The sequence below is a fragment of the Homarus americanus genome, unplaced genomic scaffold, assembly GCF_018991925.1.
Source record: "Homarus americanus isolate GMGI-L3 unplaced genomic scaffold, GMGI_Hamer_2.0 scaffold39675, whole genome shotgun sequence".
NCBI classification, from domain to species: domain Eukaryota; kingdom Metazoa; phylum Arthropoda; class Malacostraca; order Decapoda; family Nephropidae; genus Homarus; species Homarus americanus.
This window is the reverse complement of record NW_024736071.1, coordinates 17,598,657-17,617,357: the sequence shown is the minus strand read 5'-3', so window position 1 is coordinate 17,617,357 and position 18,701 is coordinate 17,598,657. Positions and strand designations below refer to the sequence as shown.

General features: G+C 39.6%; 1 protein-coding gene across 1 annotated transcript; it reads right to left on the bottom strand.

The window, feature by feature from the left end:
* Positions 1–9,264: 9,264 nt before the first annotated feature.
* Positions 9,265–9,606, bottom strand: LOC121871726 (keratin-associated protein 4-5-like). The gene has a single exon (XM_042374137.1). The coding sequence runs from the start codon at positions 9,604–9,606 to the stop codon at positions 9,265–9,267; it is 342 nt and encodes a 113-aa protein (XP_042230071.1).
* Positions 9,607–18,701: the final 9,095 nt, after the last annotated feature.

The window sequence follows — 18,701 nt, the reverse complement described above, 5'->3', positions numbered from 1 at the left end:
CATCATCATCGTCTACCAGTATCGTCTAATGCAATCTTCTTCTGGTTGAGGTTCTTGTAAGAAACAGATCCTCACGCCAGCATCTCCCTGAAAGTCAATAGTCATTTCCGACCGTCTTCTCTCCAAACAAAATGTCTCTCGGTAAAAGTGATGACATTCAGCGTCAAGTCTCGCACTTTCTCCAGAGGGCCAGGATACCCTCACACAAGAGAGACTAACACATCCCTTCTTCCTTTCTTGAGGGGTAACACTGTCTGTCTGTCTGTCTGTCTGTCTGTCTGTTTTTCTGTCTGTTTTTCTGTCTGTCTGTCTGCCTGTCTGTCTGTCTGTCTCCAAGAAATATCACATTTTGTATCTCTCTCTCTCTCTCTCTCTCTCTCTCTCTCTCTCTCTCTCTCTCTCTCTCCTGGAGTCTACATCTCTCATTGTTTACGTCTTCTATATCTCTTTTATAGTCTATATCTCCTACCGGGTAATATCTTTCACATTCTGTATCTCATAAGTGGTTATCTCTCTCACATCCATTATCTCCCACGTGGTATCTCTCTCACGGTCTTTGTTTCACCCATGTTCTCTTATCTCTCATCTTCCTGTCTCTCATGTTCTTGGTGTCTTGTTTCCTTTATGTAATTTCCATCTTATCTCTCTCTCTCTCTCTCTCTCTCTCTCTCTCTCTCTCTCTCTCTCTCTCTCTAGTCCGCCATATCTCACCTTAATTATCTCTCTATCTCTATTCTATTTAATCTTTCTCTACTTATCCACCAAGAACACCACCAGGTAATATTCTCTCTCTCTCTCTCTCTCTCTCTCTCTCTCTCTCTCTCTCTCTCACCCACCACCACCAGCTACAGTGTATTTCTCCCTCGGCCACGGTATATTTACGATCTCTCCCTCAGTGTCTCCTACTCAAGAGTTTACGATTGCAGGGCTCGAGGTCTCACATTATTATCTGATGAGATATTCGCCAAGTTCTGGTGTTCTCTCCCGGACGATAAACAATAGACAATACCTGGAGTGAGGAACGCTACCCCCTTTACCTGTCCTGCCTCCTGGGTCCACCTGTAACCTGTTCCCCCTGTGTCCCTCCCTTTCCTTCTCAATCTCCCTTTTTCCTCCTTACTTTTTACCACCTATTAACGTTCTCCCCGTCCTCCCTTCCTCTCTCCCGCTTATACTTCTTCCCTCCATCCCTTATTTTCTACTTCCTTCTTCCGTCCTTCCCTCTTTCCTTCCTCCCCCTCCCATCATTTTTCCTTTCATGTTTTCTCCTCTCCCTTTCTCCTTCCCTCCTTTCCTCCCTTTCTCCTTCTATCTTTGCCTCTCTCTGTCCCTCCCCCCTTTTTCCTTCTTACCTTTCTCTCTCACACTCTCCTCCCTCCCCACCATCTCCCCCTCCGGGCTCTGTTGTTGAGAGAGAGAGAGAGAGAGAGAGAGAGAGAGAGAGAGGTAGGAAGGAAGAAGGGAGAGACAGAAAGAGAGGAAGGAAGAGTAGAGAAAGAGAGGAAGAGATAATAAATTAGAAAGAGAAAGAGAAATAGACAAATGAAGAAGAAAGGAGAGAAAGAGAAAGAGAGGAAATGAGTTAAAGAAAAAAAAGTTGAGAAGGATGTGATGAAGAGGGAAGAGACAAGGAAACTTTAAATCATTTTTATTTTGGGTGAAAGTGAAGAAGAGAAAGAAATACGTCCACATTAACACGTCCACATTAACACGTCCACATTAACACGTCCACATTAACACGTCCACATTAACACGTCCACATTAACACGTCCACATTAACACGTCCTCATTAACACGTCCCCATTAATACGTCCACATTAACAAATCCACATTAACAAATCCACATTAACAAAACCACATGTCCACATTAGCACGTCCACATTAACACGTCCTCATTAACACGTCCACATTAGCACATCCACATTAACACGTCCACATTAACATGTCCACATTAACACGTCCACCTTTCCACATTAACACATCCACATTAACACATCCACACTAACATATTCACATTAACACGTCCACATTAACACGTCCTCATTAACACGTTCATATTAACACACCCACATCAACACGTCAAAATTAATTCATCCACATTAACACGTCCTCATTAACACATCCTCATTAACACATCCACATTAACACGTCTATTTTAACACAGCCACATTAACACGTCCTCATAAACATGTCAATTTTAACACGTCCACATTAACGGATCCACATTATCTCATCCACATTAATATGTAAACATTAATACATCCACATTATGACATTCACATTAACACGTCCTCATTAACACGTCCTCATTAACACATCCACATTAACACGGCCACATTAACACGTCCACATTAACAAATCCACATTAACAAATCCACATGTCCACATTAACACATCCACATTAATACGTCCACATTAACATGTCCACATTAACACGCCCTCATGAACACGTCCACATTACCACTTCCACATTAACACCCACATTAACACATGCACATTAACACGTCCTCATTAACACATCCCACGTGCCGTCCACGTAACGTCCCACATTAACGCCTTCATTAAGTCACACAAGTCATCCTAATGCGTCTGTGTGTGTGTGTGTGTGTGTGTGTGTGTGTGTGTGTGTGTGTGTGTGTGTGTGTGTGTGTGTGTGTGTGTGTGTGTGTCCTCAACAAGCATTACTAAGACAGCCCCCAGAGTACATTATCACACCTACTTAACCCAAACACAAACTATCACCATGAGTCCACATTAATTGCGTTTATTCACTATTACAAAATTTTACATCTTCTCAACACACTGTGAATTGTCAGGTTTAAGTGCGTTGTGATATTTCTTAAGTGTGTCGTGATATTTCTGAGTGCGTGGTGATATCCCTTTAAGTACATCGTGAAATTTCTTAAGTGTAACGTGAAATCTTGTAAGTGCATCGTCAAATTCCTTAAGTGCATCGTCAAATTCCTTAAGTGCATCGTCAAATTCCTTAAGTGCATCGTCAAATTCCTTAAGTGCATCGTCAAATTCCTTAAGTGCATCGTCAAATTCCTTAAGTGCATCGTCAAATTCCTTAAGTGCATAGCCAAATTCCTTAAGTGCATCGTCAAATTCCTTAAGTACTGACATTAATATCCTGAGACTCGTCACCTATCTTTGCAGTGTCATAAATTCTCTAAGTACGTCATTAAGTTCTATGTGCGTCTTCAAATTTTGAGCCACATGGTAATCTTTACTTGGTTCATCAATTTCCTAAGTCCATAATTAACTCTTAAGTCCATCACAAACTTTAAAGTCCCTCACTAACTTTTAAGACCATCACTAACTTTTAAGTCCATAACAAACTCTTAACTCCATCACAAACTCGTAACTCCATCACAAACTCTTAACTCCATAACAAACTCTTAACTCCATAACAAACTCTTAACTCCATCACAAACTCTTAACTCCATAACAAACTCTTAACTCCAAAACAAACTCGTAACTCCATAACAAACTCGTAACTCCATCACAAACTCTTAACTCCATAACAAACTCTTAACTCCATAACAAACTCTTAACTCCACAACAAACTCTCAAGTCCATCAGTAACCATTAAATCCATCATCAACTATAAAACCCTCACAACTTCATCCTAATCATCAACATCTATGTAAAAGGTAATACACTTAGACCAGGAGCAACTATGGCATATAATGACGTCAAAGTTCCCCCACAACACAACCCTTCCCGAGGTACTGTACGATAATAACTCCTTCTTATTAAAAAAATTTACCACAACAATGTCTGAGAGAATGTCTGTTACGTATACACCGATAATATGTCTACAGGAGTGGCTTGAGACGAAATATATTGGGTGATCTTAGCTTATCTCATATTAGGGTGATCTTAGGACTAAGGTTATCTTATATGTGGGTGATCGTAGGTTATCATAAATTTGGGTAATCTTAGGTTATCATATATTGGGTGATATTAGGTTAATTAATTGTTATTAATTAAGTGATCGAGAAAGATTAATTATTTGTTCATCAGGAAATATTCTATAACTAAATGATCTCCTTCATTAAATTCCTATAACAAAACTTCTAATTAATTTATTCCATCATTACGGCTATACACCCTTAACTAAATCTTAAATTCAAATCATCAACTTCACGCTTCTCAGTTAATAATAGTTTTAATTTCTATTCTCTCTAAATCTACTTTAATTATTCCAAAGTCTAAACTCTTACTTTTAGGTATTGCAAAATATTGAAGAGTAATTAAGATTCAATATTCTTGCAATAAAGTAACACCTCTGTCACTTTAGAATAATTTAATTCAAATATTATCGTTTAATACAGGTATCAATTCTACTCTGTAAATTTCTAGCCATGAATGAGAGCCAAAATAAAATACACAAATGAGCAGAGAGCCACAGCGACTCTCCTGATATTAGGTAGAGAGCCACTGTAAATCTCCAGCGATTAGCCAGCGTGGCCCCGTAAATCTCCAGAAATAGTTTGAGAGATACCGGAAATAGCCCGTGCGCCACTGGAGGTTAGCTAAACGCTTTCACCCCCCCAGGCCTCTTTTGTTACCATAATGCTGAGAAGTGAAGCCACGGGCGTGAGTGGACCAGCAAGAGCTTCCAGACCTAAAAAGTGGGTGGACCAGACCAAACCAGGTGAAACTTCCAGACCAGGCAAGACTTCCAGATCAGATAAAACATAGGTTAGGTTAGGTTAGGTTAGGTTATGTGTGAATTTTTTTTTAAATTCTTCACAGTAAGCCACCCCATCCATCCCAACCATCCCAACCATCCCACACATCCCAACCATCCCACCCAACCCTCCTCCTAGTAAGTCACCATCCCACTGCCTGAGGATGGTAAGGCCAAGATAGACTAAAAAACGCCAATAGTGAAGCATTGCCTAAGGATGTATGAATAGATGAGTGTGATATTTTCTTGACATTTTTTCACTACTACTACTACTACTACTACTACTACTACTACTACTACTACTACTACTACTAATAATAATAATAATAATAATAATAATAATAATAATAATAATAATAATAATAATAATAATAATAATAATAATGACTCCTCACAAAATATTTTTACTAGTCACCAACACTTTACACCCCATGATAAGAGGGTTAAAAAATAAAGGGCTGCTGCCTGTGATGGTATTCACCGAGAGAACACTTGAGCGGGAGAAGCGCCAACAAAAAACGGGCAATCCCGAGGGGGAGCTATTGTGTGTCACTTTTGAAAGGTGATGAAAGATAATAAAGTGCCTGCGGAAATGTGACATGGGGGGAGAGACAGGGCAGAGAGAGGTATAGTGAGAGAGGAAAAGAGGGAGATGAAAGGAAAAATACTGAGAGAGAAAGAAAGAGAGAGAGGGAGAGAGAGAGAGAGAGAGAGAGCGAGGCATCAGCTCACTGCACCAGACCTATATTACACCATATTTAACCCACGCGTAAAACTAAAGTCACCCACGTATACATTCACAGCACATTGATATAATACTTTTTACACTGCTATTTTGAAACCCCGCTGTGATTTAGGTTAAAAATTGTAGCTCCGTAAGATTTCAGTGTGTGTGTGTGTGTGTGTGTGTGTGTGTGTGTGTGTGTGTGTGTGTGTGTCCATTTCATCACTGACAACTAAGAGGAGGAGATGACTTTTTTTATTAGTCATGCTACAGGACAGACAGGTATGTATAGAGCCAATCGACTTAGATCATGCACAGTGAATAGCGTTGGTTACCTGGAGAGTCGACTGGCAGGTAAGTATCGTTTCTCCCCTCTGCCTTACATTAAACTTTCTTTACCCAGGGCTGAGTAGTGGGTAGCGTGCGTCTAACGGGGTATTGGTCATGCACATTGTCCCCTCGTGTGTGTGTGTGTGTGTGTGTGTGTGTGTGTGTGTGTGTGTGTGTGTGTGTGTGTACTCGTCATGACTTCGCCTGTCACATCACCACACGTGTCCACTCGCACCTCAAATCCAGATAATCGTTTTGTTTACAAGGAGACTAATGGTTGGTCCCCCAGTGTTAGGACCCTACTCACACGCGACTGTTGGTGAGTGTTGATGATGTAGTTCACCAAGGCATTTGTATTAATGTACACTGGACGATTTACACACATGGACCATGGTAAGAAATGGTTTACTTACAGGGTGGATTTTTTATTAGTATTTTTTTTTTAATTTATCATTAATACAGTGGTACATTTACACGCTCGGATCTTCCAGACGGCAAGCAATTTATACAGTGGATCGATTAAGGATTACGCTACCCACACCGCTACCCACAAGCTGCATCACCCACACAATGACCAGTACTTTGCACACAATACCAGTAATAGCGAGATTTTTTTTTCTAACTATACCGTCATCGCTGACAGGTAAATTGCAAGTAACATGATTTGCAACAGTGGAGCGGTAAAGCCCCTCGCCCGCCCCTCTACTGACGGTGCAATAGAGAGTACTTTGCAAGGGCGTTAAAGGGACATTTAAGTCTGTTGCATATAACGAGGCATAGCACTTTTATGACTCCACGTGATCTTTATCGGCACTGAATATTTTATAGAGGAAGAGCTCGGCTGCTGACGATACCTATCAATACTTATAACAAAATACTGATGTCCTGTAAATTTCAACACCCAAAACACGGACGAGCGATGGAATTGGCATTTAATATTTATAAATGTCGATCATTTATCCAGGTGCAGAGACAGCCAGAGTATGAGGCAACTGATAAGCTAATTCTCACACAGTTTTAGAACATAAGAAAGATAATCATCCCCTCATCATTTTTCAAGACATTTATAGAAGCAATTTACCAAACAATACTTTATCACTGTCAGGATATTTGTGGGTTGTGTCGCCTTAGAGTCTAGACAACAGTATCGCTATCTTCCCTCACTGAGTCCTCCCTTCTCCTCCTTCCCCTTCCTCTCCTCGTCCTTAAGTCCTCCCTTCTTCTCCTCCCCCTCCCTCTCCTCGTCCTGCTTCTTCTTTTACATAATCATCGATCATTATTATTATTATTATTATTATTAGTAGTAGTAGTAGTAGTATCATCATATTAGTACTAAGAGTGGCCACACCTTTACAGCATTAATCTGGACAATGACCATAAACAGTGTGACGACGGATCATTTAACGCAGAACTGAGAGAGAGAGAGAGAGAGAGAGAGAGAGAGAGAGAGAGAGAGAGAGAGAGAGAGAGAGCGCCCCAGTGCGAGTTGAGCCAATTGTCAATTAGGTGATATTATCCATGGAATGAGTTCTCTTTCCCGAGGTAACGTCCCCCAGCTCTCTCGCCTTCATAGCTGACGTCAACAACACATCTTACAGTATCCGATCATATTACACGAACGACAACAGATTCAACGGGAAATTCAGGTCCGTCAACGATAACAAATCATCTTACACGAACGACAACAGATTCACGTCGGGATTCAGGTCGACGAAACTAAATACATTACCTGAAATTAAACACCAATTAAGTCTTCTAAAACAGATGAAGGAACTTATGTGTAGATTAATGAGGAACAATAAACGTCCTTCTATGATATAAAAAAATATAACGCACACACACACACACACACACACACACACACACACACACACACACGCACGCACACACACACAAACCATAACATAAAACGGGCGGGAAGTGTAAGGCCTTCACTACCGTCCACCACTAAAATAATAAATAGACCTATAGAATCCATTTGAGTTGGGAAGAATAAAATATCGAAGCCATTTGGTACGTCAAGGCTTCCAACTGTTCCCGCTTCGAGTTTCTCTACTAAAGTGTGTGTTGGGGGTTGGGGGTTTGGGGTTAGGTGGTGGGGGTAGGAGGTTAGGGTAGGAGGTTGGGGGTAGGAGATTTGGGGTCAGGTGGTGGGGGTAGGAGGTTAGGGTAGGGGGTTGGGGGTAGGAGTTGGGGGGTGTTCATCTGTACTCCTGGTTCTCAAAAAAGTCTCTTACGCTCAAGTTGTTCCTCGTAGCTGAGCATAAGGGGGAGCATCTCGAAGAGCCTTAATGCAATTCCGATGCAATTTTGGTCGTCATCTTTGTCAATTGCTTAAGTAAGGTTAGGTTAGGTTTGGTGAGGTTAGGTTAGGTTATAAGGCGGTGGCCAGCAGCGAAAGTTGTAGGTTAAATGGATTCCTCTCCTAATAGACTCCTAATCTAAGCTAACCTAACCTAATCTAACATGGTCTAGCCAAACTTAACTGAACTTATTCTATCCTAGCCCAACCTAACTCTCTCTCTCTCTCTCTCTCTCTCTCTCACAGCTGAAATGAGAATTACGTTTTTCAATTACATGTTGCCGACGTAAATAACCGAAATAGGAAAACTACAAGACAAAAACCATTTACCTCTCACATCAACTGACTTAAAAAGCTCATTTCTATCCACAACGATTGAACTAAATATCTGAGCTTAAGATGAACACTCGAAAGCACTTAACTTGAACTAACAGAGAGAGAGAGAGAGAGAGAGAGAGAGAGAGAGAGAGGTATGATAGTGTACAAATGTAAAGTACTGGATGGTGTATTTATTGGTCCTCACGCAAACACAGTAAGTACTGGGAGGAAATGAAAATAATTCAGCTCACAGCATGTAAGGTCCACATGATGCAGGGTCCACAGCATGTAGGGTCCACATGATGCAGGGTCCACAGCATGTAGGGTCCACAGCATGTAGGGTCCACAGCATGTAGGGTCCACAGCATGTAGGGTCCACAGCATGTAGGGTCCACAGCATGTAAGGTCCACAGCATGTAGGGATCTAGCATACAGGGTCCACAACATGTAAGGTCCACAACATACAGGAGTCCACAACATGTAGGAGTCCCACAGCATATGAGTCCTTATACAAGGTCCACAACATGTAGGTCCCACAACATACAGGAGTCCCACAACATGTAGGTCTAGCAGGGCCCACAGCATGCAGGGGTCAACAGCATGCAGGTTCCACCAGCATCTGAGGGTCCACAGCATGTAGGGTCCACAGCATACAGGGTCCACAGCACACAGGGCCCACAGCAGCATGCAAGGGTCCAACAACATGCAGGTTTCATAACATACAGGGTCCACAGCATGTAGGGTCTGAGTCCACAGCACACACAGGCCCCACAGCATGCAGAGATCCCACAGCATGTAGGGTCCACAGCATGTAGGTCCCACAACACACAGGGCCCACACAGACTACAGGGCTCACAGCATGCAAGGGTCCACAACACACAGGATCCCACATCACACAGGGCCACAACATGCAGGGTCCAACAACATGCAGGTTTCATCAGCATACAGGGTCCAGCATACAGGGTCCACAGCACACAGGGCCCACAGCATGCAGGTCAGCAACATGCAGGTTTCATAACATACAGGGGTCCACAACATGTAGGGTCCACAGCATGTAGGGTCCACAACATAGGGTCCACAGCATGTAGGGTCCACAGCATACAGGGTCCACAGCATGTGGTCCACAGCATGTAGGGTCCACAGCATGTAGGGTCCCAGCATGTAGGTTTCTGGCATGTAGGGTCCACAGCATACAGGGTCCACAGCATGGGGTCCACAGCATGCAGGGTTCATGCGTCTTCAAGGTCCACAGCACACCTGATACCCACAGCATGCAGGGTCAACAGCATGCAGGTTCATAGCATACAGGGTCCACAGCATGTAGGGTCCACAGCATACAGGGTCCACAGCACACAGGGCCCACAGCATGCAGGATCCACAGCATGTAGGGTCCACAGCATGTAGGGTCCACAGCACACAGGGCCCACAGCATGCAGGATCCACAGCATGTAGGGTCCACAGCATGTAGGGTCCACAGCACACAGGGCCCACAGACTACAGGGCTCACAGCATGCAAGGGTCCACAGCACACAGGATCCACATCACACAGGGCCCACAGCATACAAGGCCCCACAGCATACAGGGCCAGGTGAGGAACTATTAACGACCGTCAACAGGATAAAACTGCTATGATCTGGCACTGTTACCAATATGATAATACCAGGAAGAGTGCCTCGTACCCGGGAGAGCCAGGACTAGTGCCTGAATCTTTTTGTACTCTTTACAATATTAATCCTTTTCCTCTTATCGTTCATGCTGTAATATTCTCCCTGCATCTGATACTCGATACAGCAATAATAATCTTCTCCCTCCTCGCCTCCATCTTTGTTGTTTCCCTACTGCTGTAATTTTCCTCCCTGCATCGTTGACACCCTTTACAGCTGTAATCTCCCTACCTCCATATTTGATACTTGTTACAGCAATAATAATCTTCCCTCCCCTCTGTTATCTTTGTTGTTCTCTACCACAATACCGCCTCTTCCTCCTTTACCCTCTCTCTGTTGTTACTTCCGCTCCCGCTGCTGCCTCGCTATCGCTGCAATGTGACGCAAGGCTCTCTTTCTAACCCCCCATTAACGCCGACGCTGGACTCAGCATCGGTGGAAAATTGCCAATTACAAACACAATAGAAAACTCGTATGCAGTTTCTGAAAACCTCATTTAGGGGAGTAATCTCGTTCAAACGTATCGGGGATAATTTATTACCCGGCCACAATACAACGAAGCAGAGGAGCAATTTTATGGTTTTCTCCGCCAAAAACTGATCCAATTCGTTTTGAGAACAACTTATCGTCCCGAGGTGCTCCCCAGGTCTGTAATGGACGCTTGTTTGTATTAAGTGTGTGTATGAGAGAGAGAGAGAGAGAGAGAGCAGGCAAGCACACAAGTTTGGTTATTGGTGTTTGCGTGGGTTCACAGGCAATGGTCGTGAGGCGGACGTACAGCACTCAGTGGATAATGAGCCAATATACCTCGTTGTCTCGGAGCTTAAGCGACCTAAACACTAGTGTCACTGCCCACCTTTGCTCTACATACAGAATAAAAACGATACTAATAACTTCCGTTGATCATTTAAAACTTATGAAAATAGTGCAAGTGTCCAGTTAAAATAAGAGTGAACGTTAATCATACATATTATCGTTAGTAAAAGGGGGGGGGGGTGGTCATAGGTCTGGCAGCAACTACCATGATATAAGTTGGGAAAAAACTCCCTTACGCAATATAAAACAAACTATTATCGGTCATTTAGGCATCATTACGTTCTTCCTCTTTCCTGTTTATTATTATTCTTCGTGTCATATTGTTTTTTTTTCTATTATTATTATTATTATTATTATTATTATTATTATTATTATTATTATTATTATTATTATTATTATTATTATTATTATTATTATTATTATTATTATTATTATTACGCTGCTCACTACTGAAGAGCGGGTTTTAGTCTGTCTGGTGAAGATTTGCATCAAACTTAGTGGGTTTGACCAACATTTGAGAAGATCCTCGATGATAAATTTATCGCGCGAAAATAACAGATTACATAAGTGTAGGCGTAGGCGGTGAGTATAGGTACAGTTGCTAGGTGTAGGTGATGGGTGTAGATCAAGAGAGTGGGTATACACATAAACATTAATAAAGCGAAAAGGTGTAGCTATACCTAAACTAGACGGTATTAATAGTATAAATAAACACTAGGTGTAGTCACGAAGTACAGGCATAGCTAGTGGGTGTAGACATACCAAGCGGGTGTTGTCATCAGCAGCAGCAACACAGAGTCAACAGGAGTGAGTGGAGCATGCAACACAGTCAACAACATTAGCGCGACACAGAGATCCCGAGGGAGGCGCCACAGCTGCTGCAGGTAATTACAAATGACACAATATATGAGGAAGACGCAGAGGTTCTCGGTAAGGAATGACAGCTGTAATTTGAACATGCGGTGAATAACACAATTACCTAAGGATTATACCACCGCCAGAAGGTACTAATTATCCTTTAATCGATTATTATTGAACATTTTAAGGAAGTCTGATGATAATTTTCTCACTTGATAATTTTATACTTTTGAGGATAATCGACCTTGATAATTTTTCACCATCAGATAATTAGGGTATTTAAGGCAATATGTTAATAATTTACTCACTCGATAATTAGAGTTTTTGAGGGTAATATACACTTGATAATTTACCCTCTAGATAATTGGGGTTTTAAGATTATACATACTGATAATTTATCTTAACTGGATAATAGTGACTTCAAGACAGAGTAAATCTTTCCAAATTATTGATCAGGACTTTGGCTATGAGGTGTACCAAGAAATTCTTTTTTCCGTGAGTGAGTGAGTGAGTGAGTGAGTGAGTATGTTAATGAGTGAGTGAATTAATGAGTGAGCGAATGAATAAGGTTAGTGAATCAGTAAATGAGCCAGTGAGCCAGTGAATTAGTCAGACACTCGGGACTGGCATTCATAAGAGCTATCAGACGCAGCTAAAATTGGTCCCAGGCGACACACAAACCACATTTAAATTCTTCAGTAATTAATCACGTCGATAATTATGACTTAACATTTTATGCTGATTAATTGTTTTATCTGTCACACGAAGCCCAGCGTGAGGGAGCAGCCAGTCTGTCTATCAGTTCTGTCTATATGAAGGTGTGCCTGTCAGCAAGGAAATTATATGTCTGTCTGTCTGTCTGTCTATAAAGGTGTGTCTATCAGCGAGGTTAAGATCTGTCTGTTGTCTGTCAGTGAAAAACAATATCTGTCCGTTTATCTGTCTATGAGTAGATTTATATATAATAGTAAAACTCTTTCTGTTTATTAGAGATTATCACTACGATTATTATTATTATTATTATTATTATTATTATTATTATTATTATTATTATAATTATTATTATTATTATTATTATTATTATTATTATTATTATTATGACCAACATCAATTTCATCTCTCTCTCTCTCTCTCTCTCTCTCTCTCTCTCTCTCTCTCATTGTATTCTTGCAGATCAATTAGTAGTTGTCATCAATTTCCTGAGCAATAATAATTAAGGTAATTTGCATACATCAAACCACCGAACCAAGATAAGGCAAGGGGTGAAGAAAGAAAGGAGAAAGTAAAGAGAGTGAGAGGAAGGTGGAAAGCGAGAGAAAGGTAAAGAAAGGGAAATAAAGGTAAAAGAGAGGAGAACATGAGAGAGAGAGAGAGAGAGAGTTAACTGCGTCAAATTACGAGAAAAAAAATTCTTGCTATTGTTTGTTTTTAGACTAAGCACATGCTTGCTTTTTTTACTAAGCTTTTCTTTTTATTGAGTAAAATGTTTGCCTTTATTAAGCTGAGTTTATTTTTACTAAGCTGTTCTTGTATTTTTTACTAAGCTGGGGTGTTTTTAACTAAGCTGGTCATTTTGTTAAGCTTTTTTTCTAACTAATCTAACGCTTGGTAATAAACTAATCTTTTTTTCCCTAAGCTGTTTTTAATATTTGCTAAGATGATCTACTTTTTAAATAATCTGGTGGTTATTTTTTACTAAGTTGAGATTTTTACTAAGATCAGAATTTTACAAAGCTCAGATTTTTACTGAGATTTTATTAAGCTGAGATTGTTTATTAAGCTGGCCTTGCTGGCACTCACCAAAACATACCTGGTGAAATAAAATAAAATATGCAAGCAATACTTAAACTCATTTTTAAATTCAGTGGTGAAATGCCCATGGGGGGTAGACACAAGTTAGGGCGTGGTTGAGAGTGAAGGTACGTGGTTAAGAGTGAAGGGACGTGGCTGAGAGTTGGGGGATGTGGTTGACAGTGGAGTGACGTGGTTTAGAGTGAAGGCACCTAACCTAAACCGAAGGAACAAGTCGAGGATTATCAACTCAAGGACGACTGGTAAGTTTTCCTCACGACGCAGTAGGGTTACAACTCGGGATGGCTGTTGAAGGCTAACTACCCATTCACTCTCATTGACCCTTACCCCGAGGACATCTGAAGTAACGACTCGATATAACCCCCCCCCCTCCTCCTCCTTCTCGATGTTCATACCTCGTTCTCGAAAGGAATCTCTTACTTGGTTTAATGTTTACACCTTCAATCACTTCGGTCATAATAATCGAGTTAGTCCTCCAGTTACGAGCACCAACTTGAGGGATATGTGTGTGTGTGTGTGTGTGTGTGTGTGTGTGTATTACTGATAGTTATGTATGATTCTAAAAGTCTATGACGTAGCAGTATGATTCTAGGTATATCGGTATGAGTCTTAGATATTATACCATGAGTATTATTATGAGAAAGTATATCAATATGGTTGTATAATATAAAAGTATAATCCTATAAATGTATAACAGAAGTTTAACTCTAAGAAAATATATAGCATTAATATGACTCAAAATATATCAATATGACTCAAAATATATTAATATGACTCAAAATATATCAATATGACTCAAAATATATCAATATGAGGCTACAATATGTAATAGTATGAGTCTAAAGAAATACATCATAGTACCATAGAAAGAAATAAACACGAAGAAGAAATCCAGGTAACACGGCTAGGTAATTAGAGCTCATTAAGAAATTATTACAACAGAACAATTTAACTCTTGGTGAGATTAACTTAGCCTTGTGTTTTTGTGTGTGTGTGTAATCCGTGTCGTTGGGTCATTACGAATCACACTGATTACAGTATCATTCGTACATGATTACGTTAAGGGGTCTTATCAGGGGTAGAGCGCTGGCACGATACTGATTATTTTTTAACCTATGTGTGTGTGTGTGTGTGTGTGTGTATGTTGAAATATCGTATTCAAGGGGTTAAGACACGGTACTTATAAAGATAACTTATCGTACTTAAAAGAGGTTAAATCACCATATTCAAGAGGTTAAATCACCATATTCAAGAGGTTAAATCACCATATTCAAGAGGTTAAATCACCATATTCAAGAGGTTAAATCACCATATTCAAGGGATCAAATCACCAAATGGTCAAATCACCGTGCATAAGAAATTAACTCACACCACACAAAAAAGCCATAATATCAAGGCATTCAATCCTAATACAAATTCTCCCTTTTATTTTTATCATGAATACATAATCCAATCCCTTTTATCTCTCTGTCATTTTTATCATTTATTGCGATTTTTGTTTTCCATTGCCTTAAAACTACCTGAGGATTTTACCACGGCAAAAAAGACTCGTAGTTTATAGCTGGGGGCCATAACGTAAACAATAGTGTCCAACTGTGTGTCATAGTCTTGTGGCTGATTTGATCTTACTCAGCCAGTGGTTCGTGTTGTTTTTATGAAAGGATTAAATTCGTTTTTTTTTTTAACGTTGCCACATATGAGTTTAGTTGTATAAGGGAGATATTTTTTGTTCAGTGCTTTGAATAAAATTGTAATATGTTCTGTTGGAATGAAAGTGTTCTGAGATAAATTATGTTCTGATGGAATACATTTGTTCTTGAAATATATGTAACTCGTGGAACGCATTTTGATCTTGAAATAACTTTGTTCTAGGTGAAATACATTATTTTTGAAGTATATGTTTTAAAATTTATTTCTTGAGTTGCGTTCTCGTAAAATCTTGTTCATAAATCAGTGTTCTTTCTTCTTTTAAAATACACTAGTCTTCATAATACACTTTCCCATAAAAGACATTTGTTATCAAACTATATGTGAGTTCTATGACGATCTATTTATTCTTAAAGCGAATGTATTCTCTTTTATAAAGTTAATTCTTAAGTATGTTCACTATAGTTTTTTCTTAGGATCACCTGAAGATTAGACACCATTTTATTTCATCTGATGATTAAAAACCCTAACACCACCAGGGCTTAGGTTAGATTAGATTAGGTTAGATTAGGCTAGGTTAGAGGTTTTAATCTTACGGTGAAAAAATCTGGGCGGCTAATCTTCAATTACATGATTTATATTACGATATATCCGTGTTGAAGAAATCATGTATTCTGTATAAAATTCGCCTGGTGACACCTGACATACCAGCTGTCACATCTTGTTAAGTTTATTCAGACTTGTAAAAAAGAAAAAAACTTTCGAACATGAATGTAAGTCACGGAGAAAAGTTCCTTCATACTTGTGTTCGAAGCTGCACAGTGTCTCCTGTTGGTATGCAAGGAGTTCGGAGACTCGTTGTAGGTGTTCGGGGATTCATTCTAAAAGTTCGGGGATTCATTTCATCATTTCGAAAACTCGTTCCAGCTGTTCAAAACTCGTTCCAGCAGTCGAAAACCCGTTCCAGCTGTTCAAAAACTCGTTCCATCTGTTCAAAAACTCATTCCAGCTGTTCAAAAACTCATTCCAGCTGTTCAAAACTCGTTCCAGCAGTACAAAGACTCAACTATTTCAAGGGACTTTCTTCATGACAGGTACGATACATGAATTAAAATATCTATCATCATCAAATGTCGTTTTAATCGCCTCGACATCTTTATAAACCAATGCTAAAACAAAAACCTTTAATTACTTTATATATAATTTTTTTCTTAATCGATTCTGTTTTACTTATAAGAAAATGAACTATTAAGTATGTGATAAGTATGTGCTATTAAGTATGTAATAAGTATGTGCTATTAAGAGTGTGATATTAAGTATGTATTATCCTTACTTAAAATAACTTACAAGACCTACTTTACTCACCTAATTTATCGTGGTAGGTGGCTCTCCCTCACCCTCCACCTCCTCCTCCTCCTCCAGACATACACTTGACTCAGTGAACATAAAATCCTAAAAGGTCATATCAGGTGAAGTTATGATTTCCTTTAGTTGGTCGTAATCAAACGGTAATATTTCCTTTATTGGTCAAATTACAGAGGAAGGAGACCCCGACCAGCCAATGATTTGTCGAGGAGTTTATGCAAAGAGAATTTCTGGAGTTTTGAGGATTTAAAGATGTGTGAATTTTACCTCGATAATTTCTTGGTTTTCGGTTTTCCTTTGGAGTGAGTTTGTTATGGTGATGCTTATGGTGTTTATGTTATGGTGATGCTTATGGTGAGTTTGTTATGGTGGTGTTTATGTTTATTTGGATTATACCTGATGATTAGTCCTCCTCCAAGTTTACTTCACCTTGATATTAGCCAATCTAACGCTAACCTACCCTAACCATAACACTAACCTATATCTAACCTAACAATAACCTAACCTAACCAAACCTATCCTAACTTAAACTAATACTAACCTAACCTAACTTACATGTCTGTTTATCTGTCTTTTTTGTTTACCTGTCTGTCTGTATGTCTGTTAACATAACCTCTACCCGAAATGAGGTAAAATACTGGATAAACAAAGAATAAGGAAAATTAAATTCACTGATCATATTAACATAATGAAAAGAATAATGAAAGAGAATATTAAGGAGAGAAAAACGAAAGTTAGAGAGCCAGAGGATGACAGAGATTGGAATAGAAGAATTCAATTAATACCTGTAGTCCCCTGGCGAGATGAGAAGTCTGGGAGGAAGAGATAAAATATCCCTCAAGGACTTTATAAGAGAGGGTCGTGATCGCCAACCCTCAGATGTGATACCCCCCCACCCCCCCACACCCCACCCCCCATCCCCCACCCCCCACACCTGTAATTAAAGTATTGAAGATAACTTTTACTGCAGACTTCACAACCATTTTTTTTTTAATCTGGGTCACTGTCATTACTGGGTCTACAGAGGTCTATTGATCTTTTGGTGATGGAAGGTCAAAGGTCAACTTATCTTTTGAGTCATTCACATTTTAGGGCATTCTTTTTTTTATATTATTATGGATCACCTGTAAATTAGGCACCACAGCTTCTTACACCTGATGACTAAACATTCTAATGCTATCTGGAGGGATTAGGTTAGGTTAGGTTAGATTAGGTTAGGTTAGAATCAGCGCATTTAATCATCACCTCAAATATGCAGGAACAATTAATTACTTAACAGCCACACCAACAACGCTGAAAGAATCTTGTCTTAAACGGTCTAAACCTCCCTAACTTACATCCTCTTGAGCCCTGGGGCGTGAAGTGCTCGTTAGACGGAATTCCTGGGGGGGTCTTATTATTTCACTTCGTTATGTGAGTCACGAAATACAGTGTTAGTCTTATGTACTGTGTCATGTAATCCTGTACTGTACACTCTATTACTCCCCTGTTGTAAGTCATTTGTGTTCACTGTATACTTCACATGGACAACTGAATAAATTAACTGAATATAAATCTGAAAAGTATATTAAGTAAACATGAACTACTTTCCGATACTGTACACTTAAAATTTACTTATAATTTTCAATGGAATAACTTAATGTAAATATGAAACTTATATAAAGTAAAGTTAAATAAGAGTAAGTTGAGTCAGAAACTTGTTCACTAAAGAGACGAATGTAAAGTAACTCAGAACCATTGTGTGGACATGGAATTACTCGATGTCCACAATGCTCTCTTGCCATCCCTCTTTATTTATGTTTTAATGCAGTAACCAGCAACTTAAAATGCATATTACTGGTGTTAACAGACGTAAGTTATTCTATTATTTGTCATTCGCCCACATATGAGAGATAATAACACTGTTACACATTTATGAGAACAGGATGAGTGTCCACATTCATACTCTGAACACGACGTAAATCTCTAACTGTGTTATACCATTCCATTTGTGAACCACAACTAAATAAATAACAAAATAAATGTTATCATCAACAATAAACCCATTTCGATTATCATTTAGTGAACTAAAAATTTAAACATCATAAAAGGTTTACAGAACTTTGTACACATTTTGTGAATTCCGGTCATTGTAAAGACAGCCAAGGGGAGACACGACTGACCCAA

What these genes read in the sequence shown, in the direction of transcription:
- LOC121871726 (XM_042374137.1), bottom strand. Translation starts at nt 9,606, where the DNA reads ATGAACCCTGCATGCTGTGGACCCCATGCTGTGGACCCTGTATGCTGT.